This window comes from Salminus brasiliensis, chromosome 19 (genome assembly GCF_030463535.1).
Source record: "Salminus brasiliensis chromosome 19, fSalBra1.hap2, whole genome shotgun sequence".
Classification (NCBI taxonomy): Eukaryota; Metazoa; Chordata; class Actinopteri; order Characiformes; family Bryconidae; genus Salminus; species Salminus brasiliensis.
In genome coordinates this window covers 20507745-20533957 of record NC_132896.1, presented here as the reverse complement: position 1 = coordinate 20533957, position 26213 = coordinate 20507745, and the positions used below count along the sequence as shown (strand labels likewise).

The following is a 26213-nucleotide window of genomic DNA, read 5'->3' as shown; positions in this document are numbered from 1 at the left end:
TAACCTGAAACAGTGAGTAAATCACAAACAGAAAAGTGAGTGTTGTAAATCATGTATTTGTTTCGGGTAAACAGAGAAAATGTATTGTATACTTTCCTATAGGAGTACATAATGGCACTACAACTGAACAACTGAATTATTCAAAGAAATATTATAAATAAATAATGTGATTAAATAAATAAAATAAAAGCTGTTAAAATGAATCAACCTGTTGGGAATATCCATCAATGCTTTCTAATATTACAAAAACACTAGAACGTGTATACAATATTTCTTTCTTCATATTATCAGAGGGTTGAAAGATTAGAATACATTATATATGACTATAACATTACTTAAAAATGATAACTCTAGTTAATATTAAGGTATCCAGCATTAATTTGGAAAGAACAAATTTACTCTTCTTTTTGGAACCTCTTTCTCTTGTTCTTTCTTGTTCTTTTCTTGTTTTTCTCCTTAACACATCTAAAAGGCAAAGAGATATGATTAGAGGTACATTACACACTTTGCAGGTAAGGCCAAAAAGACTTTGTGTCTTTATATAGTACAGATTTACAAGGAAATGTGAAAAATTGAATTTCCACAATTTTAAGCCTTAAGAACTGACTTGTACTGCGTCCATTCACTCCAAGAGGAGCTACACAGGTCATCCTGTGCTCTCACACACACTGTTACCCCCCCTTTCAGTGGCCAGTGCTGATCCTGAGTCAGGTTCACCTGAGGTCAAATAAAACGTAGGATCAGGACAGTAGGAAAACATACAATAGAAACAAATGCACCCCCTGACATTTGACAATGCGTTGTTTATTTTGCGACTCATGCCTGGGTTAGCTAGCACTCAGAAGTGCTCTGTTAGTTTATGTCTGTTGGAACAGACAGCCTTACCCTTGATGATTTGCGGTTTGAGCAGTTGCAGTCACTTTCCTTCCGGCAGCGGATCTCTTTTACTTGGAAGGTGAGAGGGAAGTAGGAGAAAGGGATGTTCCAGGTGTCTGGGTACTGCAACTCCAGAGTGTTATTCTTCTTTCTGATATTCACCATGTCTGGCCTGACTGTAGACGAAGACATGCGTGGCAATGACCAGAATGTGCTCTCATTCAGTTGAAATAATAGTAATAGTAATAGTAATAATTGTTGTAAAAAATTGTGGATGTGAGTGTGAATGACCTTTTTTTAAAAAAAGACAAAATTACAGTCCATGGTAATTTATTAATGCTATATATGTGGCAAATAAAGATTAGATATAAAAACCCTAGACTGCCTGAACTAACCCATGGACTAATGCTCATTCTTAAAGTGCATTTGGAACCCTTACCGATGTCTGAGATTTGAAATCGTAGGTAATAGGTCTCTACCACATAGTTGCTTCGAAAATAAATGGTTAAATTGATGTGCTCCAGCTCCTCAGCATAGGGGCAGTACTCGTGGTCTTGGCATGTGATGCTGTGCCCGCTGGAGTTCAGGCTGCAGCTGATGTTTCCTCCATTGTGAGAGCTGTAAGTGAAATCAATGATTGCCACACACTGTTTGTAACGGGGCAGAATAGGCAGGATACACATGTGGTCTTTATTCATGCTCTGAAACCATCCACTGTTTAACACAGCAGCAGTCAAAAAGCTCGCAGTCTTATTAATCCACAGGCAATCTGCGCTCAAAGACCAGATAATGTATACTTCCCTTGTCCTAAGGCCCAATAATGACCTGTGGACAATCTATGTACCCTGGTGGTGGACAGCTTTCACTTTCTCTAAAGTTGGGGTCACTCTAGGAAAAGTCATTAAAGTTCAAAGATCTTTTAGAGGTTTTCTCTGCTGTTAAACATGGTTGTGGATGCACAAGGTTAAAAACAGTCGATAACTCGATAATTTTTTATTACCAATTACAGTGCTTATGTCTTAGTAAAGACACTTCATCATTTAATCAAACACTGTCATTATACAGGGCTTTTCCGGCTTTTCTTTTTGCACTGGATAGTCTAGCCTGGGGATGAACAACAGGGACCAGCACTGTTTGCTGAATTACCAGATGAGTTGAATCAGCTGTGCTTGAGCTGGAAAAGCACAAAACTGCACAGGAATTGCTAGAATTGCCCATCCCTGATCCAGCCAAATTTCAGAATTACATTTTAGCAATGTAGTAGGGAATCATCTAGTAATATTCTTTAGAATACACTTGACGTAAACTGTAAAATGTCCTGAATAAAGGTCTTTTTAATCCCATAAAACCTTTTTTTTCTCAAAATCATCTTTACATTCAGAATTGTGACTCTATAATAAAATATATTAAAAAATATAAATAATATATAATAAAAATATTTTATTCTATGTGAACGTTTTCACACCCCCACCACGTCCCCATCTCTTCCATGTTTATCAGTTCTTTCTCTCAGCTCCAGCTCACATGTTCTACTCTCGAAAAAGGGTTCTATATAGTACTAAAAGGGTTCTTTGGATATAATGACAGTGGAACCCTTGTTGATGCTTTATACATCCTGTTTTTAAAAGGCTCTTTATATACACATCTAACAATGGTTTGCCCCAACGTTTGAGATTTTAGGAACTTACCGTACTGCTTTAATAAGTACAACTTTTCCAGCCCTTTTTTCATCCCAGGTCCAGGAGCACTGAAAGGAGCCGCTATAGTTTTTTGTCGAGCAGTGAACATAACCTTATCAACAAAAAAAGAAAAAGGATAATGTTAGTTAAATTGAGCCTTTTGTCCATTCCCCAATATTATTATGTGATAATTCAGACGTGTAGTCTTGACTATACCTTTCTCAGATGTCTCCTTAATAATCTTTTTGTAGGGCCACTGCACCAGTACCAGAGTGTAATTGAGGTAGGAGCCATCTCTGCTGTAACAGGTATATCTACCTCCCTGCCTCTCCTCCACTGTCACCAGTATTCTGTTCCCCTGCTCCTTCAGCTCCTCTCCACTCTCTCTCCTCCATATGATATCCTGACCCTCAAAGGCATCTCCACACATCAGCGGAACCAGGACCTCACTGCCATATTTCCCCACATCTTCATCCACCACCAACTCTGACATGTAAACAAGGCACAAAGACTGAGTAAGACAGTGGATCTCTGGATCTCCACAACAGGATGACACAGGCCGAGTAACTGAGAAACAGTGGATCTCTGGATCTCCACAACAAGATGATACAAAGCATTTGGCTCGCATACAAAACACATGGCTCTCAAATGACGTCAGACTTCTTTTAGTGCAGAACTTTTAGAGGTTTAATACCACAAATGATTATATGCATAAATGCATCTGACATGGATTAAGACAATGCCTTAGTATAATCCAAATTACGGAGCATCCTGGTGGATATTTTTGTCTGACTATGACCCAATCCATTTAAACCAGTTAGTATTCATTCTAAAAGAAACCTCATACGCACCATTTGGTTTAAGAGTCCAGTAACTTTCTGCCACTCGGATGGATCCCAAAGTGGTGTGTGAAAAGGCAAGCAGGAATTGAAGCACAAGAAAAAACATCTGTTGGAACAGATCCAAAGAATTAAAACACAGCCATACACCCCAGACAATGCTGATATACCTCAAATTTAAAACAGACAATACTAACAGAGGTTGTCTAGACCTACCTCTCCCATATATCAAAGAACTCAACCCGTCTCTAACTGTCCGTCAGTAGTGTGCACAGGCCAGCGCTGCTTACATTAAGTATGTCAGGGAGTCAGAATTTCCCCCGCCCATGAAAAGTACAGCTCAAGCAGGTTAGGGGAACTTGCATCATTCCAGGGCCTCACTTCCACAGGCGTCTCACTTCCACCAAAACAGCCTTTCCCAGGGGCCCAGGGGCCACCCCGCTTTCACACAATTGTGATGTTTTGGCAATAAACAAAAATAGGCTTTCTGTTATGGTATTATACGATAACAGAGCTTTTTTATTACCCTTGGGTGGTTTTGCTGGGTGGCCCAAAACTACTGATAAAAGAAAGAAAGAGAAAGGAATCTGATCATGTATGAGCACATATGCCTGCTGTATCAGAAACTACTGCTTTTAAATGAAGGTCACCTAGGCAAGGTGTTTTTTCTAAATAACAGTAGGATGCTGTTTCACCTAGTAATACCTAGTATTAGTTCCGTGTTTTCATTAGTTCACCGTTTTTCCAAATCAGTAGCACTGCAGCAACTTATAGGGAACTTCCCTTTCTCACTTGTACTTATGTAATGCAGTGCTTTATCTAGTGTTGGCCTACCACTAATACAAACAACTAACCAACAATAGAAACTGCCGTATTGAACATATGATAGCTGGCACTTGACATAGTGAACTTCTGGTTTATGGCGGTTTGGGCAAATACAGGTTCATTAGCTGTGAATCATCTGGGATCTGCTGAAACACTTTTCGCTGTGACTGACATTCTGTGATGTAATTCCCACTAAATGAAGATAACTCTTTTACTGTCTCCTCTCGATGAGAAGTGCTAAAATGCTAAATGATTATTTCTGACTTTCAGACATTAACAAAAATGGCTGACTGCCTCTGTTTAGGCTTTGGATTTTCCTTTATGTTAGGATGAATAGCTAGCCCAACTGAGGCTCATTTGCACAGCAGGACACAGTGCTCGATCCCGAACGGATTTGTAATTTAGCCATTCAGGCAGCGTGAGACCACTAGTGAAAATGATAATATTGATACATAAATGTGGCTGATGCTAGAATACAGACGCCTCTATGTGATTGCGTTTATATGACACGGACAGAATTTGTTATTTTTATAAGTAGTGATGTCTGACTGCTTTTCTGTCGTAAGACGTTACCATCTCATCTACCAGTTCACAAAACATCTGACAGACGTAATGATGATGATGTTTGACATGTTGGAATGTACCAAAAGTAAGGCGATTGGCTTTGAGGAGATTGCCACCCTGGTTTGCAGTCAGGTGTGAGATGAAAACAGCAGCTTGCCACACAAACACTCCAGACAGGACCACAACAATGGCAGTGTTTGAGTGTAAATTCACATCTGTGGTCGGCTGCTTATTAAGAATGGAGAATGAGGAAGAGAAATGGGTTTGAAAACAAACATTGTTTTTATTTTTCTTTCTGTATCGTTTTTGCGTATTTCAGATTTTATGACGGAAGAACAATCATCAAGTGTGCCTTTATTAATAATATATATATATATATATATATATATATATATATAAAAAACAATAAACACACAGTAACCAAAGCCTTGGAACTCCATAATGGCGACATTCTTAACTTGTAATGTGAAGGGCCATGCAAACAACCAGTTCTGAGATGAGGTACCTATATATTAGTGATACATTATAAAATTTTAAATCTTCTGAAAAGTTCTGATCAGCTCTACATATTTTTACAGAGTCTCTTCTAGAGTGAGAAGGGTTAAAGGTGAAAAACTTTATTTCTAAGCATTTCATTCAGTATACTTTTTTGTGGTGTGTAAGAAATATGGACTACAGCCCAATTATGCGCTCTGGGACTCCCAACCTTGAGTGGCTAAAGCATAACTGGGGATTGAACTCACAATCTCACTATTCAATAATAGCATAATGCAAATAATAGCATAATAAAAAGCATTCAACACAATCAAAATTTATTATATTGAATGAATCGTTGTGTAGAACTAAAATTTGTGTTTCAGTGGGAAACTTTAAGCCAAACTTAACTGCTAAAAGATGTGAACCAACAGTTTCTCAACTGCAAAAATGTCTGTCTTTATAAAAAAGTGGCATACAGTTTATGGAACCGCTGACCTGTCCTCTCAGAGCTATAGTAAGATCTCGGCTTATGAGTGAAACTGTGATCTTACAGTGAGGAGACATTTACTGGATCTGTACTCAGTTCCTAATTCTCTGCCTACCTTAGGGAAGGAAATTACATGCTCCTGTGACACTCTCAGCAGACAGCTTTTTCTAGTCTCTCTCACATCTGACCATATCCTGATTAAAGGTTAGCAGTGACAAAGTGATGTATATGTTAAAAGGTTATTGATACAAAGTTCAGCTTTGTATACTGGCTGAAATGCTTGAACTAAAAAGATGGAACTGTTGATGTAAAGGAATTTACACCCACAACTAAAGCCAGCCTGGTTTATTGTAAATTAACTGCTTACTGCTGTTTAATAAAGTGCAGAAGCAAAACTTGTGCTAATATGTCAGAAATGGAAGCCACAGGACCAAGTGCCCTGAAGTACATGACCATCCCAAATGGATAGAGAGAGACACACAGATTCACACAAATCTATACATGACTGGATGGTTAAATTAGCAGCGTGATGAGGACTTTAGAAAAAGAAAAGAACGTATACCGATAATCTGAGTTATAGTTAAGAGTGTCTTCTTGGATATGATGCAGGTTGCCACTTCAGTCAGGAGGGGGCAGTAGAGTAGAAAAGGCATGAACAAAAAAAAAAACTTGAAAATGAAATTACAGTGAGAGACTTCAGAAATAATACAAATATTTTTACATTCTAAAAATAAAGGCGCTACAAACAAAATTTTAAGCAATGCCACAGAAGTCCCATCTTTGGTTCCATAAAGAACTATTTATGTAAGGGATATAGGTTTTAAGAACCTTTGATTTCTTGAAACCTTTAAACCATAAACCTTTTTTTTATAAACTTGGTTCTTTATGGAACCAAAAATGGATCTTCTTCGGTATCGCTTAAAACAACCCTTTGTAGGACCTGTATTCTTAAAAGTGTAGCAGTACAAACACCTATTCACCCGCCTTTGTCCTGAGGTCGGCATCAATGAGAAAACATGGCTTGGTTCTAGCTAACCCCTGGCATAAGGTGATCTGGTGATGACAGTGGGGGTTGGCTCATGATTACTTGAACCATGTAGTCTGCAGGGATGCGCAGTTCCTGTAGTGTGCTCCTGTCATCCAGCGGCTGGCCAGAGAAAAACCAGCGCTGGGAAGAAGCAGCCAGGCCCTCCTCGGCCTGCAGTCTGCGCTTCATGTGACTCACAGAGTCGGTGCTGCGCACGTCCAGATGCACGTCTCGGCCCGTGGATAGACGCAGACGCAACTGGACCTCTTGGCCTGTCTCAAATGGGGCCTCTGAGGGGTCAGGAGCCTGCGAGCGCTTGCAGCCTATGCAGTCTCGCTCCTCCATCATGTTGACAGGTTGAGCGAGGCAGTAGACCGGCAGCTGATAGCGATTGCCCAGCTCATCATAACACTCGGACAGGGCTCCTGAGAGATAAGGAGAGTGAAAGAGAGCGACAGTTTAGGGCCTGACCAGCATGGAAATTGTGTGACTTAAAATTCTGAGAACCGTTAACATCATCTAATATAAAACTGATACTGTAGTTTATAGTTTTATAGACAGTGTCTTACAGAATGATATGACAGTCAGTTATAATCTATGAATAGTAAGCTATAATAACTAGCAGTCACAAGTCATTAAAAAAAGGCAGAAAGGTTTCTGTTTATCAACCCTTTTTTGATAAATCTCGTAATATCATTTCATTATTCATTGATATTTAAACTCAACAGCAAAACAAATTCACCCCTCCTTTCAGTTTTCAGAAGCACCCTCCCTAAATTCACACACTGCTAAGGTAAAGACGCTGGGCTTGCAGAGCAAAAAAACAAACAAACAAACAAAATAAATAAGATAAGCAAACAAAAAAACAAATAAGCAAACAAAAAAAAACCCATCCAAATCACAACATCCAAACACATAATCTAAAACACACCGACTAGTGGCCTCGTCTAACACTGCTACCTCTGCATTAGCATGCTGGCTACCATCCTCGTTCAACAGTCCAAACTGCTGCTGCTAAGAAAACCTGTTGTGCTCATCTATTCACCAACATTCGCACATGGTTAAAAACACCATACTGTTTTAATAGGGCAACAGGGCCAAGTAATACCAGACTCTTTTCCAGTACAAAAACTAGCAAACCTTATAGAAAATTTTACAAAAAGTGTATTAAAATCTAAATCGTAAACAGCACCTTTAAGTCCTGAGAGATGAACAACCGATTTCTTCAGTTGTTTGTTACTATAAAAAAACAGACCATTCAGACAGACAAAATACAGAGAGATCCTAAAGTCTGCTTTTAAACTGGACATAAACAACATTAACGCTTAAACATTAAAACAATGAAGAGTTAAGGCGAGTAAAATTATAAGAAACATCGCACTACTTAGCGCCAAGATTCTGCACTTTTTTAGGTAAATATATACCCACATTGGTTTCTAGGCAAATTTCTAAGCTAATTTCAGACAAGACCTTAGTCTTCTTTACTTGCTTGTGTTCTCACAATCCTCTGATGAATTTGATCTACTGATTGGAGGCTTTTTCATTTTTTCGTAACTAAGAAATCGTTAATTTAAAAAAAAAAATATATATATATAAGAATCTTTGAAGAAAAAAATTCTCTCAAACTGTTATATTTATCATTTGTAATGACAATGTTTGTATTGGAATAGAACAGTTCAGGTAACAGTACCTACAAAAATAGAGGAAGCTTATGCCCCAAACATCCTGTTTTGTTTCTGTATATGAATGTTTAGTCCTGGAGGGAGGGCCACAGGTCACAGTTTGGCAATTCCTAACAATTTTTTTTTATGCTTTCCAAACCTGACCAGACATATCCAAAATACTGCTTACTGAAACTTCAACAAGTGTCACTTCACAGTTAACCACAAAACCATTAACCGGCAGTACTAAGAAAAGGGAAGAATCCCACTCAGATGTGCTGATTTCACACACTCACTCTCCATTTCCCTCACTGCACTTTTAAAATACTGCACACTTCTAGAAAACATTTCATATAAAATTTCTGGAATATCCCTGAACCACCAAACTATCAGCACTATCTCTTATTGGAAACAACAGGATATCAGACATCCACGAGATGGCAATGGCAAAATGGGAATTGACTTTTCTTATTAAACCTTTGTAGTCAATACAGTGCTTCTCAGTTTGGTACTCTTTCTTGCTTTTTGTTTTACTTTTGTACTATGCTGTGCTTCGAGACCCTTTAGTAACCTTTAGCTTTGGAGGGAATTTAAATAATTAATTTTATGCAGAAGTAGTGGCACATAGTAGTAGGAAGTGCTACATCTATTAAGGTAACGTCCAGTTTTCAATGTGTTTATAATAGGGAAGTGCCGATCATGGTTTTTCACCCCCGATCTGATCCACTTAATGATGACTATCGGCCGATACCGAGCCAATCCGATCTTTGTGTTTCTGTAAATAATACAGTTACTGTTTATAATAATACAAATAAATAATAAATACTGTTTTAACCTGTTTAATATCTTACAGTTCAGTCTGCCTGACCAACTTGACTATTTAGCTTCTTAGGTTTAGAAACAAAGAAAGGAGCGTGGTTCTCTTGCTGGAGAGCATTTCCACCATAGTTGGGTTTCTAACCAGACAGAATTCAAGAGTAAAGACGGGCTGAGAAGAACGTTAGATTTTCCCAAAAGGATCTAATGGGATAAAATATCGGTGTCATAGCAGAACTACAACAAACTGCTGCTCTCATTTAGCAAAATTTACGCTAAAGTTTTCCCTCTTCCCCGAACTTTCCGTTCCACCTTAAATAATGCAGCAGTTACGCTCTGCTGTTAAAATGGACTTAATGGAACTGCGGCACTATTTAAGGTGGAATGCGGAGTTTCCCTTAGAAGCCAACTTGAGCGGTTGTTTTGAATGTGTGACCCTGATACCGTTTACCTGTGGCCGTGCAGGCTAATGAGCCAGGTGCAACGGCATAAGGGCAACACAAGAGAAACACGGTGACTCACACACTCACACCTAGGGGTCAATTTAGCATAGCCAGTGTATACCTGGATATGGTATACCTGATATACCTGTATACCATCAGGGTAGAAATTGTATGTCGTTCACCCATTAAAGTCTATACATTACCTACAGTAAGTATGTTAATATCTTGTGGTACCCACAGAAAGACTAATGGTGAAAACGCAGGCAGCTCAAGAAGAGTGGAGATGGTAAATTCCTCTTATTAAGGGGAAAAATAAAGGTGAAGGTGCACGTATTTGTCACTGTACAGTGTGCACTGTACAGCGAAATGTGTCCTCCGCATTTAACCCATCTGGTAGTGAACACACACTCACACACACACATGTGTTAGGGGCAGTGAGTACACACACACACACCCAGAGCGGTGGGCAGCCAACTCCAGCGCCCGGGGAGCAGAGAGGGTAAAGGGCCTTGCTCAAGGACCCAACAGTGGCAGCTTGCCGAGCCCAGGAATCGAACCCACAACCCTGTTATCGATATCCCGGCACTCTAACCGCTGAGCCACCACTGCCCCGCAAAAATGTTTATGATCAGGCACTCAGGAAAATCAATATGGCTTATGAGTATAAGTTTGACATGTGATCCTTCTTGCTTCTACAATTTAGTAGGTTAAAACATCTGAACTTGTTCCTAAAAGTCGCTATATGACTCTAATCTTCTAATTTACATAATTGTACATTTGTGTATATTTGAAGCTGTAAAATAAAAGAAATAACCTTGCGGGAGAGAAAACACCCTAAATATGTCAGAACTACAAATAAACGCTGAATAAATTAACTTATTTTGTTGATTCTTTTTTGCCTTTGAAATAAGCATATATTAAATATGTATGAATCTTGAAATAGATCACTTCCCAAAATAACTTCATGACTTTATTGCTTCATCTAGACCAACATTACATAAATCATTTTTACATTTTTTCATACCACAATATCGTTTCAAAGTATTACCGAGGTGGGGGCTGAAACATGATCAAATACAAAGTTTATTCACAGGGTGAAAAAGTGAACAAGCTCAATTTTATATGTGTCATTTAATAAAATTTAAAATACAAGTTCAAGTCTGACTGACAGAAAGCCTGCTTATAAATGTCTAGACAGAAAAGGACAGAAACCTGAAATGAAAGATTTTGCTCTAAGGGTTTAGATCTGTACCCCCCTCGCTAAGCTAGTCTTTGCTAAGCTAGCTCGGCTACAGCTCCTTTGAGTATCAGACAGCTCGGTTAGGCGGCTGCTGACTAACTGCTGAGCTAGTGCTACCATTGAGAATAAAAACTAAAGAAAATAAAGAGAAATAAAAACTAAGAGCGATATGGAGCGACTGGTGTTGGGAGTAACAGAAAAGCACATTGAGAGACAGCACTGTCTAGCTAGCTAGCTATATTTAGATAAGTTAGCCAGTTATATAAGACTATATAGTCTTAGGACTATATAGGACTGTATAACTACAAATAAACTCTGAATAAATTAACTTCTTCTGTTGATTCCTTTTTGGTCTTAGAAATAGGCTTTCCTTTCCCAAAATTACTTTAATGCTTTGTCTAGATCCACATTACATAAGTCATTTTTACATAAATCAAATTTGTTCTGTGTTGTTAAATGTTAGCATGTCTCATTTAATCAAAAGACTGTTATGTGGGGTGGAACTGCTACGCTACATTGAATCCTCCTTTATTCTGGCTTGAGACCAGCAAAGTGACCTTAAAAGAGACACTTTGGCAGAGTGACTTAGTTTTTTTTGTTTTCTTTCTCTTTCTTTCTTTCTTTACTTATTTATGTTTTAGTTTTGAGATGGGTGAGTGACAGAGACTGTGTTAGTTAAATGCAGGGATTTATTTGTGTATCATACTGAAGCCGCATTTATAAATACATACATACATACCGCTCTGTAAATAGGAGGCGAAGTCAGCAGCGGCTTTGGGCATGCACAGTTCATTTGCGGTGTGGATCTGCTCTGACTGTGAGACTGAGCGCTGTGAGTGATGTGGGACGGGGCTCACGGCAGCCCCTGCTGCCGAGGACAGTAACTAAAGATGATGTGTGTCCATCTCAGAGACTTCAAAAGTCTCCAATAAGACCAAAAAAACTTTAGATTTGTCACTAGTTGCTTTTTTATGTCGCTAAATATACATATATATACACACTCCGTTGGCAACACTGCTACGGTGGGCTTGTTTTTTCTCTCTGCCTGTTTTCGTGACCTCACCAATCAGTGAGCTCCCATAGCACCCCACCCTGTGGCTCTTTTAAATGTGCATAGGAGAATATGCTTATTTGGCCGTGTACTAGACAGACACAGAACAGAAACCTGACACATCAACATGTCATAATGTCGTAATACCGTCCTCAATACCTCCCAAACACAGAGGTATTCGGAATTACTGTCATACTGCCCAACACTACTTGGGAACTTTATCTAAATCTCTTCTTAATTAAACAAGCAGCTGATCAGGGTACTTTAAATATGGATAATCACAGAGGTACAGCATTGACATACATTTAATTTCCCACACATCTGAGACTAGAAACATATAAAACACTGTTCCTTTCATCAAATTAAGCTGTCTAGCTAGATTTAGCGAAATTCAACTGTGAATCCCACAGTGCTTACCCAACAGTCAATCCATAGAGAAAAACACACTATACTGACATTTGGAGAGCAAGCCAAAAACAATTGCATGCAGTCAGGCAAGTCTGTCATTGTTCAGGGTTCAATAAGAGAAGAGCAGAACACTGGGAAATGCTGTGTTTTATTGTCTTTGTGGCGCCGTAATTGACAGATGGATCAATACGTCCTGGATCAGCAGGAGGGAGTCAAAGCAAAGCCTCTGAATCAAGGGCTCAAAGAAAATCCCCATTCTGCGGGTACTGTACCTGCACAATGAGGAACTCTTGGTGCATGTTCACCGTATCTTTATATGTATGTGTGTGGGCATGAGGGGTTTAAATGTTCGCAAAAAAATCAACACACTTGTTTTTGTCTTAACCTGAACCCCATTAACCAAATGTATCTGATATACATTCAATACCATGCAAAAGCCAGCAAACATCATTTATTGATTTCCAAAAGCACAAGCTCTTCATTTTCCAGGAGATTTTGCCCAGAGTAATAGATATAAGACAATCCACCTGTGTAAGGAATTGGAAAGTCAAATTAAAGTAAGTGAAATTAGTGAAAATATAGATGAAGAAAAAAAAACAGGAATCCTAACAATTGTCAGACTGAACAATCTCCTAGATTGAATTTTGTAGGTATGGAAAAATATACCTGTAGATTTCTTTGAACACATTAAAATAAATCTCCTAAAAAGAATTGATGGGTAGACATAATAAATACTGAAATACACGTATTTCACATAGTTTTTACTATGTTTTTTTACTAGCTTTAGTCACACACAGTCAAAGCTTTAGCTCTTTAGCTCTTTTCTAAGTCCAGTGCATTAGTCCTGACACTGTAGAGCACAAACATGACATCCATACAAGCACAAGTACAAGGACCAAGGTCATTGCAACCACAACATAGACAATGAACTATAAAGATAATATAACTGCTCTAGACTTTACCTCCACACTTGAGACACGATCTTCACGCCGTGTGCACATATACACACTATATTGCCAAAAGTATTCACTCACCCATCCAAATCATTGAATGCAGGTGTTCCAATCAATTCCATGGCCAAAGGTGTATGAAACGAAGCACCTAGGCATGCAGACTGCTTCTACAAACATTCGTGAAAAAACGGGTCACTTTCAGGAATCTATTGGGAACGACAGCATGTCATTCATGAAGTGGTAGGCCATGCAAAATGACAGAGCGGGGTCAGCGGAAGCGCCAACCTTCTGCAGAGCCAATCGCTACGGACCTCCTAACTTCATGTGGCCATCAGATTAGCTCAAGAACAGTGTGTATGGATTTCCATAGCCAAGAAAGCTGCAAGCCTTACATCACAAAGCGCAATGCAAAAAGCGCATGCACAAAGCGTCTGGTGCAGTGGTGTAAAGCACGCCACCACTGGACTCTAGAGCAGTGGACACGTGTTCTCTGGAGTGTTCTCTGGACAAATCACGCTTCTCCGTCTGGCAATCCGATGGACAAGTCAGGGTTTTGCAGTTACCAGAAGAACGGTACTTGTCTGACTGCATTGTGCCAAGTGTAAAGTTTGGTGGAGGGGGGATTATAGTGTGGTTGTTTTCAGGAGTTGGGTTTGGTCCCTTAGTTCCAGTGAAAGGAACTCTTAATGCTTCAGTCTTGACCTCTACCTGATAGAACACCTTTGGGATGAATTAGAGTGGAGACTGTGAGCCAGACCTTCTTGTCCAACATTAGTGTCTGACCTCACATTAGTGTCTGACCTCACCTAGCTGCAAAGGGTGGCCCGACATCATATTAAACCCTATGGATTAAAAATGGGATGTCAATCAAGTTCACGTGTGCAATATGCAGGCGAGCAAATACCTTATCAAATACCAAATACCAAATACCAATATCAAATTCGTCAGTAGACCCGGCCTAATTTTGTAATATCATCCTCATTTTGACATATCCTCAACATTTGTCAGTACTCCGGTATATGGTATTACTGTTATACCATCCAACCCTACATGGGAGCTTCATCCAAATCTCTTCTTAATTAAACAAGCAGCTGATCATTTCCAGTTAAAAACAACATGTAGACTGCATCACAGTGCCCAGCCAATGTCTGTCAACCAAGTTTGCAACATAAGTTGATTCGATTATTATTGGAAATGTGGATTTCTGCTGAAACTTGCATTAGAGAAAAATGCCCAAAGTGTAATCAGTCTAAAGTTTGAAAGGTCAGTCTGTGCTCCAGAGGGAATGACTGCAGGTAAAAGATACAGCTGGCTCATTTATTATGTATGTGTGTGTGTTCCTCTGAAGGAGAGAAAGAGTGTGTGTGTGTGTGTGTGTGTGTGTGTGTGTGTGTGTGTAAGAGAGAGAAAGAGAGATATAGAGACAGAGAGAGAGAGAGAGAGAGAGAGAGAGAGTTTGTGCGTGTGTGCGTGTGTGTGTGTGTGTGTGTGAGACCCGCCAACAGAGGAATGGCTGCAGACATCATGCAATTTTAATGATCAAGCTCATCCTTACATGCACAGACAAGACATTAACATAAAAAGTTGATATGTGGTGCAAATACAAGGATGAGGAATATCTAAAGATGATAATATTAGAATAATATAGTTATTGGAAGCTAAAAAAATATTTCAACATCTGACTGACGACACGACTTTGCTGATATTTCAAGCCAATATCTGATGATGTATTTATTGTGTTCCAGAAGAACTGAAATTTTGCCTCTCTGTAATGCTGATTTGGATGCGTTTAGCCTCAATCTTATAAACGTTAACGAAGAACAAAGAGGATTTCTCCTCAGGGCATTAAATAGATTTGTTCAAACTGACCAGTAGCTCTGATTGGCCAAACCAAGTATTTGTATGATGAACTACTAACACTGCTTAAAAAGCGTCCTTATGCAGGGGCTCACCAGCATGCATAAAATTAGTACTTACTGTACTAATGTGTATATGTATTATCTGTTTTGGTTCCTCTCAAGGTTTTTTCCCTTTTGCTCTGAGGGAGTTTTTCCCTTGCCACTGTTTGCCACTAGCTTGCTCACTTGGGGCTTGGACACTGATCTCAAGCAGCTTTGTGATGACGTTCTATATCAATAAACTGGAATTGAAATTTGAATGTGTGTGAATTTGTATTTATTGTAATGCAAGTGTTTTTCTTTTCAAATATATAGTGTGTAAGGTGGTTTTTGTACATGTGTAAAGTGTTTTTTAATGACTTTTACACAGTTCTGCATGTACATATGTGCAAGAAAACCATTAGATTTCAGCTATGGCCCACGATTACTAAATGGTTGCTATTCAAACACAGTGATATAGTGATATATTTGAAAAACATGATATTGGATTGTATCAATACTGCACAGCACTAGGAACGAAAGTCTTCCCACAGTTCATCATGTCTAGCCTGTCCCATGGGGAGAATAAAGCAGGAGAGCGTTCAGTTTCAGGGTAAAGCGGCTATTTTTAGAAAACCACTTTGCCAAAGACCCAGCTCCCTTCTGATCGCACTACCTCAATTCAGCATGGTGCTTCCCTAAAAATCAGAATCTTTCTAGGGGAGACTGTATATCTAATTCAGTAAATCGCTGTGAAGGTAACAGTTCTTTTTATGTATATAAATCTGCCTTTAAGGAAGAGGTGAGAGCAGCAGTACGAATGGAGCAGCACTGATAAGACAACCAAACCTGGAGGACAGAAGCAGCAGTTGTTTCATGCTAATATGCTGTCTAAAACTCAGCAAAGCTAATTTACTCATTGCTTGATTAGACCTCACTGAAACAGTAGAACGTTGCAGATCCTGTATGAAATGTGTGGACAGGCCAGAATGGGTATTTGTTCAAGGTGAGAAACTCTGCATCTGCAAATCAAACAAGCTGCTTGATCTGTGCCAAGTGGAGCTTTTGATGAAACCACAAAAAAGTGTAATGTGATAAAAAACAACAGAGATCTGTAGATATGACAGCAATGCAAATGAAGCAATATATTAATATATAAGTGCTGCACAACAAAAATATATGTAATATAGTGATTATAATGCTTAACATCGTTAATGTGGTAAAGCATGTTAGCACTTTATATAAAGACACTGACTGCAAGAATGCCTGTGATTTATCTGATAATGAGTTGTGTATTTGTTCAGAAAGCAAACTACAAACACTAGAGTACATACAAAGAGGGGTTTTCTGTCCTTTTTGGTAATAGCAAGAGTTTTTGTTAGATATGTTAGATTAACCGTTTCTAAATCTTTGAGACAGTTTAGTATTTGTCCAATAACTGAATAGGATCATAAGCACTTAATCAGTTTAGCACATTTTGTGGAGTCCTGCAGGGTTCTATTTTAGGATCTATAAAACAGATGTCAATTATGAAAGTTATGCAGTTATGAGGGTGAAGAACTGAGGTTTAGAGTTATACAAATAGAGTTAAAGGAAAGGATTATTTAGGGAACTCATCCATCTCATCCCTACAGTGGATCAAGGAGAAGTGGACCCAAACCTGTGTTCATCTGAGCATATATATATATATATATATATATATATATATATATATATATATATATATATATATATATATATATATATATACATATATATATATATATATATATATATATATATATATATATATATATATATATATACATACACATATATATATATATATACACACACACATACACATACATTTTATATATATATATATATATATATATATATATATATATATATATATATATATATACAGTGTCTCCAAGTAGTATTCAACCCCCTGCAGATTTTGCAGGTTCACACATTTGGAGTTAACTTGTCATTGTGACATTTGGACTGTAGATCAGCCTGGACGTGTGAAATGCACTGCAGCAAAAAAGAATGTTATTTCTTTGTTTATTGTTTTTTAAAATTGTGAAAAGTTTATTCAGTGGGTCAAACCACCAGAATTCTGTTTGGTTCCCTCAAGTATTAAGACAGTAATTGAGTCATAAAGAACAATGAGCTTCACATGTGTGGATTAATTATCTGTTTTTTCCTGACTGTTTAAGCCCTTCCCCAAACTTGTGAACAGCACTCATAAATGGTCAACATGGGAAAGACTAAGGAGCATTCCAAGGCCATCAGAGACAAAATCGTGGAGAGTCACAAGGCTGGCAAGGGGTACAAAACCCTTTCCAAGGAGTGGGGCCTACCTGTCTCCACCATTGGGAGCATCATCCGGAAGTGGAAGGCTTATGGAACTACTATTAACCTTCCACGGACAGCCTTTCAAAGTTTACTCCCGTGCCTAGGCCAGGCTTGTCCGAACAGTCAAGGCTGACCCAAGGACAACAAGGAGGGAGCTTCGGGAAGATCTCATGGCGGTGGGGACATTGGTTTCAGTCAATACCATAAGTAACATACTCCACCGCAATGGTCTCCGTTCCAGGCGAGCCCGTAAGGTACCTTTACTTTCAAAGCGCCATGTCAAGGCTCATCTACAGTTTGCTCATGATCACTTGGAGGATTCTGAGGCAGACTGGTTCAAGGTTCTCTGGTCCGATGAGACCAAGATCGAGGTCTTTGGTGCCAACCACACCCGTGACGCTTGGCGACAGGATGGCACTGCATACGACCCAAAGAATACCATCCCTACAGTCAAGCATGGTGGTGGCAGCATCATGCTGTGGAGCTGCTTCTCAGCCAAGGGGATTGGCCATCTGGTCCGCATCCACGGCAAGATGGATAGCACAGCCTACCTGGAGATTTTCTACCAAGGATCTTAAGATGGGTCGTCATTTCATCTTCCAACAAGACAACGACCCCAAGCACACAGCCAAGAAAACCAAGGCCTGGTTCAAGAGGGAAAACATTAAGGTGTTGCAGTGGCCTAGTCAGTCTCCTGACCTTAACCCAATTGAAAACTTGTGGAAGGTGCTCAAGATTGAAGTCCACATGAGACACCCAAAGAACCTAGATAACTTGGAGATGATCTGCATGGAGGAGTGGGCCAAGATTACTCCAGAGACCTGTGCCGGCCTGATCAGGTCTTATAAAAAAATGAATAATAGCTGTATTTGCAAACGGGCAAAAGGATTTTTCCACAAAATATTAAACCTAATAATTGACCCACATTTTTATGTTTAAAATTTATTATAATTTAACTGAGCAACTTATATTTTTTGTTTGTAATATTTATGCATCTGTTAATAAATGCTGCTCTTGTTCAAAGTTTGAAGGCTCTAACGTATTTGCAACTTGTTAAATTTGCAGGGGGTTGAATACTACTGTGGAGACACTGTGTGTGTATATATATATATATATATATATATATATATATATATATATATATATATATATATATACACACACACACACACACACACACTGCAATAATACCTGGGAAAAAAATTGCACACATCTCGGTCTGTGCCAGTAACATAATACAATAATAGCACAAAATGGGTAATGGGTAATCTTTGCTTTTAATAATAATGAAGCTACTTAAATGTGATTACTGTGTTCATTCCTGCATCTGTTCCACAGTTAGTAACTAAAGTCATGTTCATCTGAGGACATTTAAGAACAGTACAACTAATTTTCTCTTTACATATCCCATTTTAGAAAGCCTGGGTCAGCCAGGCTCTGCACCTCTGGAGTTAAGGGCCTTGCTTAAGGGCTCAGGAGTGGCAGCATAATGGACACAGGTATTGAACCCTCAACCCTGCGAGCAAGCTAATGAGACGCCACTGGCCAATTGTTTTGTTTAATGAGCTTGTGTTGTTTTTTTTTTTTTACCTGTAGCTGTAGTCTGACATCTAAAACCTGGTGCTACAGTCTGAGGATGTTGTAAAAATCTACACTGTGCCATTTAGACAACCTACTGTTTCTACATGCATGTTCTCATCTGTTTGGTACAATTAGTATGATATTAACAACTCGATTCACCAAGCTTGTAAAAATAAATAAATAAATAAAAGAAATCACTGGGTACAGGCTTACGCACAACACTCCAGTGCACATGCACCACAATTACAATTTGTGCTGGAGTACCGTGAGGCAGGGTGATGCTGGCTCCATCAAGGATGGCCTGAGCCAGCTCATGATCCTCACTCTCAAAAGCGTGTGCTGCTGCTTTGAGAGCATCCCAAATCTCCTTGCGGCCTTCAAAGGCAGGAGCCGTGTCCCAGAACTCATCCCTCTTACTGCGCAGTTGCCCATCTGTCATCGGGTACTCACTCTTCCATTTGGGCCTTTCCCTCTGCAGAGGCTGGTTCCTCCCCAAGGTTACTGGAGAACAAAGGCAAAGATGACACGTTGTGAACTAAATGACGTGGCAATGACATTGCACAGTGCACTTCCACATACCCTGCATGCCCAAAAGTTTGTGACACCCCTTCTAAGAAATGCAATCAGCTGCTTTAAGTTGCACCTATTGCTGACACAGATGTGCAAATGCGCACACACACACAGCTTGTCTACTCCCTGTGTAGATGTACTGCCAATAGAACAGGACTCTCTGGTGCAGATAAACATGAACCTTTTGGCACCATGTCTTTTAGCTAGAGGGATACCCCTCATTGAGATGTGGAGCAGCGGAACTGCATTCTCTGGAATGATGGTGCTCCATCTAAGACTTTTGACATGAGTTGGGGATGAGGTGGGTTGGTCATCATCTAACATACTGACCACACTTGTTGCTGAATGCAATCAAATTCTCACAGCAATGCTCCAAAACACCTTCCCCAAACAGAAGAGACTCAAACCAAAGGAGAATAAACTCTTTTTTTACAACCTTGATTTCTAAAGAAATAATGAATGAGTAGGTGTCCCAGTACTTTTGTCCATATAGTGTATATGCAAATGAGGAAGTCAAAGCTAATGTTAAGTTGATCAGCATGATCTCTGGTAAGCAGCAACATTGCTCAATACAGATAAACTTGCATCACAGTGTCTAGACGAATGTCTATCAACTAGTTTTCTAGCAGTGTGCATCTAATGCATCTTACAAATAATAAATACAAATAAACAAACTGTGATCATGTGTGTCTCAGTGTATTAGCTTAACCATATCTAGATCTCTCTTAGAGGGATTTCATTATTTGTATTCACTGTCTAATGTCTAATGTATTCACTGTCTAGCTTGCTGGGCTAAGTGTTAGGCAATACCTCAGGCTAAACTGTTAAATGTACAATGGTTGTACGATGCTAAAACTGACAATATTAAAATTAGTGCTGAATTCAGGCCTGGGGCTTGTTTTTTGTTGAGCACACTGACTACAAATTTACAGTACAGGCTAGAAAACACAAGTGAAGAGTGTTTTAGTTAAGAAGATGAGATTTTAAACACTTATGTGGGCAGGGCAAATTATACAAACAGCAAGCATTATAAATCAACACTGCATGCTCAACACTGTTAAATACAGAGTTCTTCATGGGTTCTTAAGTAAATGGACTAGTATAAAGAACCACAAAAACGCAAACAACTATTTTGCCTGGTTTAACAGTTCTTCAGATTGGTAGAAATCCTGTGGATGAAAACCAGTTTCAATTTGAGTATTCAAATAGTCCCCATGAGGTCTATTAATATACTGATGAACTATGCATTAAAGGACAACAAGAAGATCACAAGACATATGTGTGTGTCTGTGTGTAAAAGAGATGTGAAACAGAGAGGGCCTCTATATAAATGACAAATGAGTATCAGATTGCCTACCACTGCACTTGAAGCCATAATCATAAAACAGTGAGTACAGAAATACTGCCCACGTGAATAATTCACTGTTGGAGCTTCGAAACCCAGATGGGAGACAATAACAGCACTGAGCTCAATATCAGAGTGATGGTTGACTCTGGAAAATGGGCAAATGGAAGATAATGAAGCACTTGCTTCAGCTGTCAAGGCAAGTGAGGGAATTTTGAGAGGCACTCATTGTCTTTACCGGCAGGGCCAGCCTACGACTTGTGAAGACATAAGAGGGCTCTCAGAGGGGAAGTAGTGAGCAACAGATTGTGATAGAAAAGAAAGAGAGAGGGGGACTGTGTGACCATTTTCATGTTCCTTCCTCTTTACTGGTGAAGGAAAGTAATATCGAGGTCTTTTTAACGGTCAAAACGTAAAGCTGCACATGAAGTCCTGACTGCTGCTGGTTCAATTCATAGGCGTATTATTCCCACATAACAGGTAAATGGTAACTGCCAACTGTGCTATTGAACAAAAATGTCAATAAGCATGTAAACCACATGTTTAAATATGCTTGAGTTTATTATGCTAATGTGTGATCAATGACCTATTGCACATGGATACACAATTGTCACCACACATCAACAGTAGTAAACAGTAGCATTAGTATTATACATTTTATTAGTTTGGATGCGCAAAATACTCTATAATACGTGGTAATATAAAATAGTGTATAATTATCGTATCCGACTTCTGAGGAAAATTGAATGCTGTTCTTATTCTATTTAAAAACATTCACCCCAGTTAAAAAAATAAACAATACAGCTTGATCTTCGGTGTTCTTCTAATCAACATATCCATAACTTGATTAACATATTCTTGCCTTTTTTGTACTGTGTTTGAGGTCATCTGTATGTCTTTGTTCAGAAAAAAAAAACTGCTGATGCTTTAAGAAGTCTACCTTCACCTGACCTGATTTCTTTAAACAACATTTCATTAAACATTCTTCCTGTCAATGGTATATGCTTTGCACACTATCATTTTTATTACAGTTTGTGTTTCATGAAAAAAAGAACATGCTAGTTATGCAAACATGGCACAGAGCCTGACACAAAATGCAAAAGGCTTTCTTTAACTGGCAGTGCGGATTAGGAGCCTTTTCCTTTTCATGTAAATGCACTTGCTGGTGTCTTGTGGCCTTCAGGATACATTTACAATATATCTGACTAAAAGAAAGACTAATTTGACTGAAGGTAGGCCTATATCTGCAACAGATTGTATATAACAGTTTATAACTACTATTAAGTGTAAGATATAAGATTTTATTATTGATGTAAATCGGAGCATATCAGAAATAACCCAGATTAAGCCTTGTCCTTAGACTAAATAAGAGTTTTGAAATGTGAAAGACCACTGATAATCCAAGCCTAGGATTAGTCACATACAGTTCCAGTTTCTGTATTTTGTATTATTTTCTATATTGTAGTTTATTATCAAAAACTATATAGGAACCAAAATTGCCATCTTGTGCTTTGATGACAGCTTTGTACAGTCTTGTCATTCCCTTGGAAAATCACCTGGAACGGTTTTCAGTTAACAGGTTAACAGGTGTGTCAAGAGATCATTTGTGGAATTGCTTGCCTTCTTAATGTGTTTAAGACCACCAGTTGTATTGTAGGGTGAGGTAAGGTTGGTGCACTGCTCTTAACCATATTATATTAAGAACTACTCAACTCTCAAGTAAAGAGAAATGACAGCCCAATCATTACTTTACAAGAAGGTCAGTCAACCTGGAACCTTTATAGAACTTTGAATGCATCTTCAAACGCAGTCATTAAAACCATCAAACTCTATAATGAAGAGAACCGCCCCAGAAAAGGAAGACCAAGAGTTATCTTTGCTTCAGAGGATAATTACCAGAGTAACCAACCTCAGAAACCGCAAATTAACAAGACTGGCCTTTATGTTCAAATTGCTGCAAAGAAGCCACTACTGAGGGGATCCCACTACGGATGGGATTAAAGATAGATAGATCGATTCAATAATTAATAAATATAGTTGAATCCATCAATCTTTAATCCCATCCATGCAGTAAACACACACTAGTGATCAAACACACACAATGACAGTGAGCACAGCTATTGCTGCAGTGCCTGGGAAGCAGATAGGGTAAAAGGCCTTGCTCAAGGGCCCAACAGTTTGCTGAGCCCAGGTATCAAACTTACAACTCTGTCATCAATAGCCTGGTGCTCTAACCACTGAGCCACTGAAACCACTGCAAATCTGTACTATGGTCTGATAAGTCAAAATTTAAGATTTTTGATTCCACTATGTCTTTGTGAGACACAGAAAAGATGAGCCGGTGGTTTCTACATGAAGCATGGAGGAGGAGGTGTGATGGTGTGGGGGTGCTTTGCTGGTGACACTGCAGGTGATTTATTCAAAATTCAATACACGCTAACCAGCATGGCTTCCACAGCATTCTGCAGCAACGTGCCGTTCCATCTGGTTTGTGCTTAGTGGGATCGTCATTTACTTTTTTGCTTTTCAACAGAACAATGACCTCAACATTTCCAGGCTATGTTAGGGCTTTTTGACCAAGAATAAGAGTGATGGTGTGCTGAGTCAGATGACCCGGCTTCCACAATTACCCGACCTAAACCTTACTGAGACGGCTTGGGATGAGTTGGATCGCAGAGTGAAGGAAAAGCAGCCAACGAGTGCTCAGTACCTCTGGAACTTCTTTAAGACTGCTGAAAAACCATTACAGGTTTACTACATAATTCCATATGTGGTCCTTAATAGTTTAGAGAGGTCTTCAATATTATTGTGCTATTAATGTAGAAAATAATCAAATAATAAAAAAAACATTGAATAAAAAGGTGTGTTCAGGCTTTTGACTGGTAAAGTATAACCCCGGAACCAAGAAATTGAGGCTCCAGTTGTTTTATTCAATTAAAGTTTGGAAATGGTTAAACACACATGGAATGTGTAATGAATACATTTTTATACACAATTGTTATACACTTTACTGCCCACACATTTACCAGACGTCATCGTGGAGAGGGAAATGACATTGTCAATGGAAATGGTTCTTTGGGTTCTCACGATTCAATATAGAACCATTGCCTCTACTAAAACCCTTAAAACAGGAGTTCTTAAGTAGATGCAATGGCTCTATATAAATCCATGACAACCAAAAATATTCTTCTCCATGACTTCTTCTAAACGGTTCTTTAAAGAACTGTCCTATACAGCAACAAATAGGGTTCCACCATTGTTACTGCTGGTCTAGTAACTCTCTTTCAGTCCTGTACAGAAATACCTCTTCCTTGGCGTGCATGCAAACAGCTTTGCATATCATTGTCACCGAGTGTTGTATGGGTAGCATGGGTACATCTGGTTCTCCTGCACCAGAACTAAAGATGACAGCAGTGAACTTTCACTAGCAAGCTCTGAAACCAGTCTGAACGACTGCATCTCCAAAGCTGCTTCCCCCCCAAACCTCCTTAAAAATAGGTTCTGCAGGTGTTCTTCACTAAAGACAGAGGTTATATGTAAATGGCAAATGATACTGTGCCTGGTTAGATGGGTATTAAAAATCTGTATTTTTATGATGTAAAGAACTTTTGAAATGGTTCCAAAAAAAGGAGCCACAATGTTTTTCAAAGAGTCAAATACCCCTCCGACCAGAGGCTTCCTGGTCACAGAGCAGTTCGCAACTGAATCACTCAAATGAAACTGAACAATGTGGGCTATCCAGAGTCTGAAGCCCAGGCAGCTCAGAGTCGTCCCCGCACTGCTGGACTCGAGTGAAATACGCACGAACGGAGAGAGAAATCTAGGTAAGAAGCGAGTCTCGTACCTCCTGCAATGTCCGAGTCACCGTTCAGACTGGTCGCAGAGTCATGATGGTGAGCGCCCACACAGCCTCCCATGGAGAAGCGGACAAGTCTTCCGCTTTCTGTGTCTTCTCTCCCCGTCCTCCTTCCCTCCCGCCACCTCCCGCTCCACAGCAGAAAACTGACACACACACACACACACACACACACACACACACACACACACACACACACACACACACACACACACACACACACAGAGAGAGAGAGGGAGAGAGAATGAGTACGGGCAGCAGCTGGAGGAGGAGGGTTAGCACACACATTTTTAAAGAGTGACCGCTTAGCAAAGGGCTTCACTGTTTTGTTTTTTTTTTTAATCGTAGGTAAACATAAAGAATATCGTAATACTTTATTTTAATGTTTTTTTTATTTATTTTATCATTTAAATCATTAAAGTCATCTCGGCTTAGTTGTTACCTCACTAGTCTATTGTAGTCCGGTAGAGATTACTTTAATGATTTAAATGATAAAATAAAGATTACATTAAAATAAAGATAAACATTAAAATAAAGCATTACGATATTCTTTATGTTTACCTACGATTAAAAAATTGTTTTAAAAAATCAAGTCATGAATTCTCAAAAAATGCTCACGGTTTCCACCTTCAGCAGGCGGTGTTGACTGTGCTGTAATATCGTATCTCTCCACTAGAGGCCACTGTTTGCTTAATCATTTTCACCCGTTCCGGGACCAATGCATTTCCTAGAGCACGCATTTGGTGTCACTGTGCTCCCGTTAGTCTGAATCTTACAAACATCGTGCCAAAGCGTATCTCCAAAGCTTAACGCTATTAGTTTGTCTCATCTGTCTTTTAAGATAGAAAAGGAAAAAAAAACTTTCTTGTAAGTTACAGTCCTCAGCTGTGATGTCCCCACAACCAGAATTCATAGCCTCAAAAAAAAAAAAGAAAAAAAAAAAAAGACTTGATTATGGGGCTGGAGATCATACACCTTCCACCTCCATGCTGAGAGGAATTTCTCAGTGGGGTTGGGGAACGGTGAACACTGTGGTAGGAACTCAACAATCATGGGTGAGCATCAAACCTCAAACTTCTCTGACAAGTTTAAAGTAGTGAGGGGGAAAGGCTGCCTCCCCATCCCCATATCACAGCCCTCCCAACTGAAGAAGAAGGTGAGCAGCACTGTGTTGAACAACGTGGCAGTTGGCATAATTGCAGGGGCTCTTTTGGGATTTTTTATTATTATTATTATTATTATTATTAACAGACCATCATGCCATTTATGCTGGTCTAGTGTTGGTCTGGTGCTGG

General features: G+C 39.2%; 2 protein-coding genes across 2 annotated transcripts; both read right to left on the bottom strand.

The window, feature by feature from the left end:
* Positions 1–359: 359 nt before the first annotated feature.
* Positions 360–3503, bottom strand: il12ba (interleukin 12Ba). The gene is made up of 7 exons (XM_072663792.1): positions 3407–3503; positions 2772–3041; positions 2565–2667; positions 1316–1494; positions 886–1052; positions 608–717; positions 360–465 (listed from the first exon to the last, which is right to left on the bottom strand). The coding sequence occupies exons 1-7, from the start codon at positions 3501–3503 to the stop codon at positions 396–398; spliced, it is 996 nt and encodes a 331-aa protein (XP_072519893.1). The 3' UTR covers positions 360–395.
* Positions 3504–5088: 1585 nt separating this feature from the next.
* LOC140540823 (ubiquitin domain-containing protein 2-like) lies at positions 5089–25016 on the bottom strand. The gene is made up of 3 exons (XM_072663252.1): positions 24907–25016; positions 19412–19648; positions 5089–7199 (listed from the first exon to the last, which is right to left on the bottom strand). Exons 1-3 carry the CDS (start codon positions 24977–24979, stop codon positions 6775–6777), a joined length of 735 nt encoding a protein of 244 aa, XP_072519353.1. The 5' UTR covers positions 24980–25016; the 3' UTR covers positions 5089–6774.
* Between the last annotated feature and the right edge of the window lie 1197 nt (positions 25017–26213).

Excerpts from the sequence above, each read along its gene's own strand:
- il12ba (XM_072663792.1), bottom strand. The coding sequence starts at position 3,503 with ATGTTTTTTCTTGTGCTTCAATTCCTGCTTGCCTTTTCACACACCACT. Across the intron at positions 3,042-3,406 it reads CTGGACTCTTAAACCAAATG|AGTTGGTGGTGGATGAAGAT; the intron begins GTGCGTATGAGG and ends TTTACATGTCAG. Across the intron at positions 718-885 it reads CAAACCGCAAATCATCAAGG|GTGAACCTGACTCAGGATCA; the intron begins GTAAGGCTGTCT and ends ATTTGACCTCAG.
- LOC140540823 (XM_072663252.1), bottom strand. The coding sequence starts at position 24,979 with ATGGGAGGCTGTGTGGGCGCTCACCATCATGACTCTGCGACCAGTCTG. Across the intron at positions 19,649-24,906 it reads TGACTCGGACATTGCAGGAG|TAACCTTGGGGAGGAACCAG; the intron begins GTACGAGACTCG and ends TTTGTTCTCCAG. Across the intron at positions 7,200-19,411 it reads CAGCATCACCCTGCCTCACG|GAGCCCTGTCCGAGTGTTAT; the intron begins GTACTCCAGCAC and ends CTTATCTCTCAG.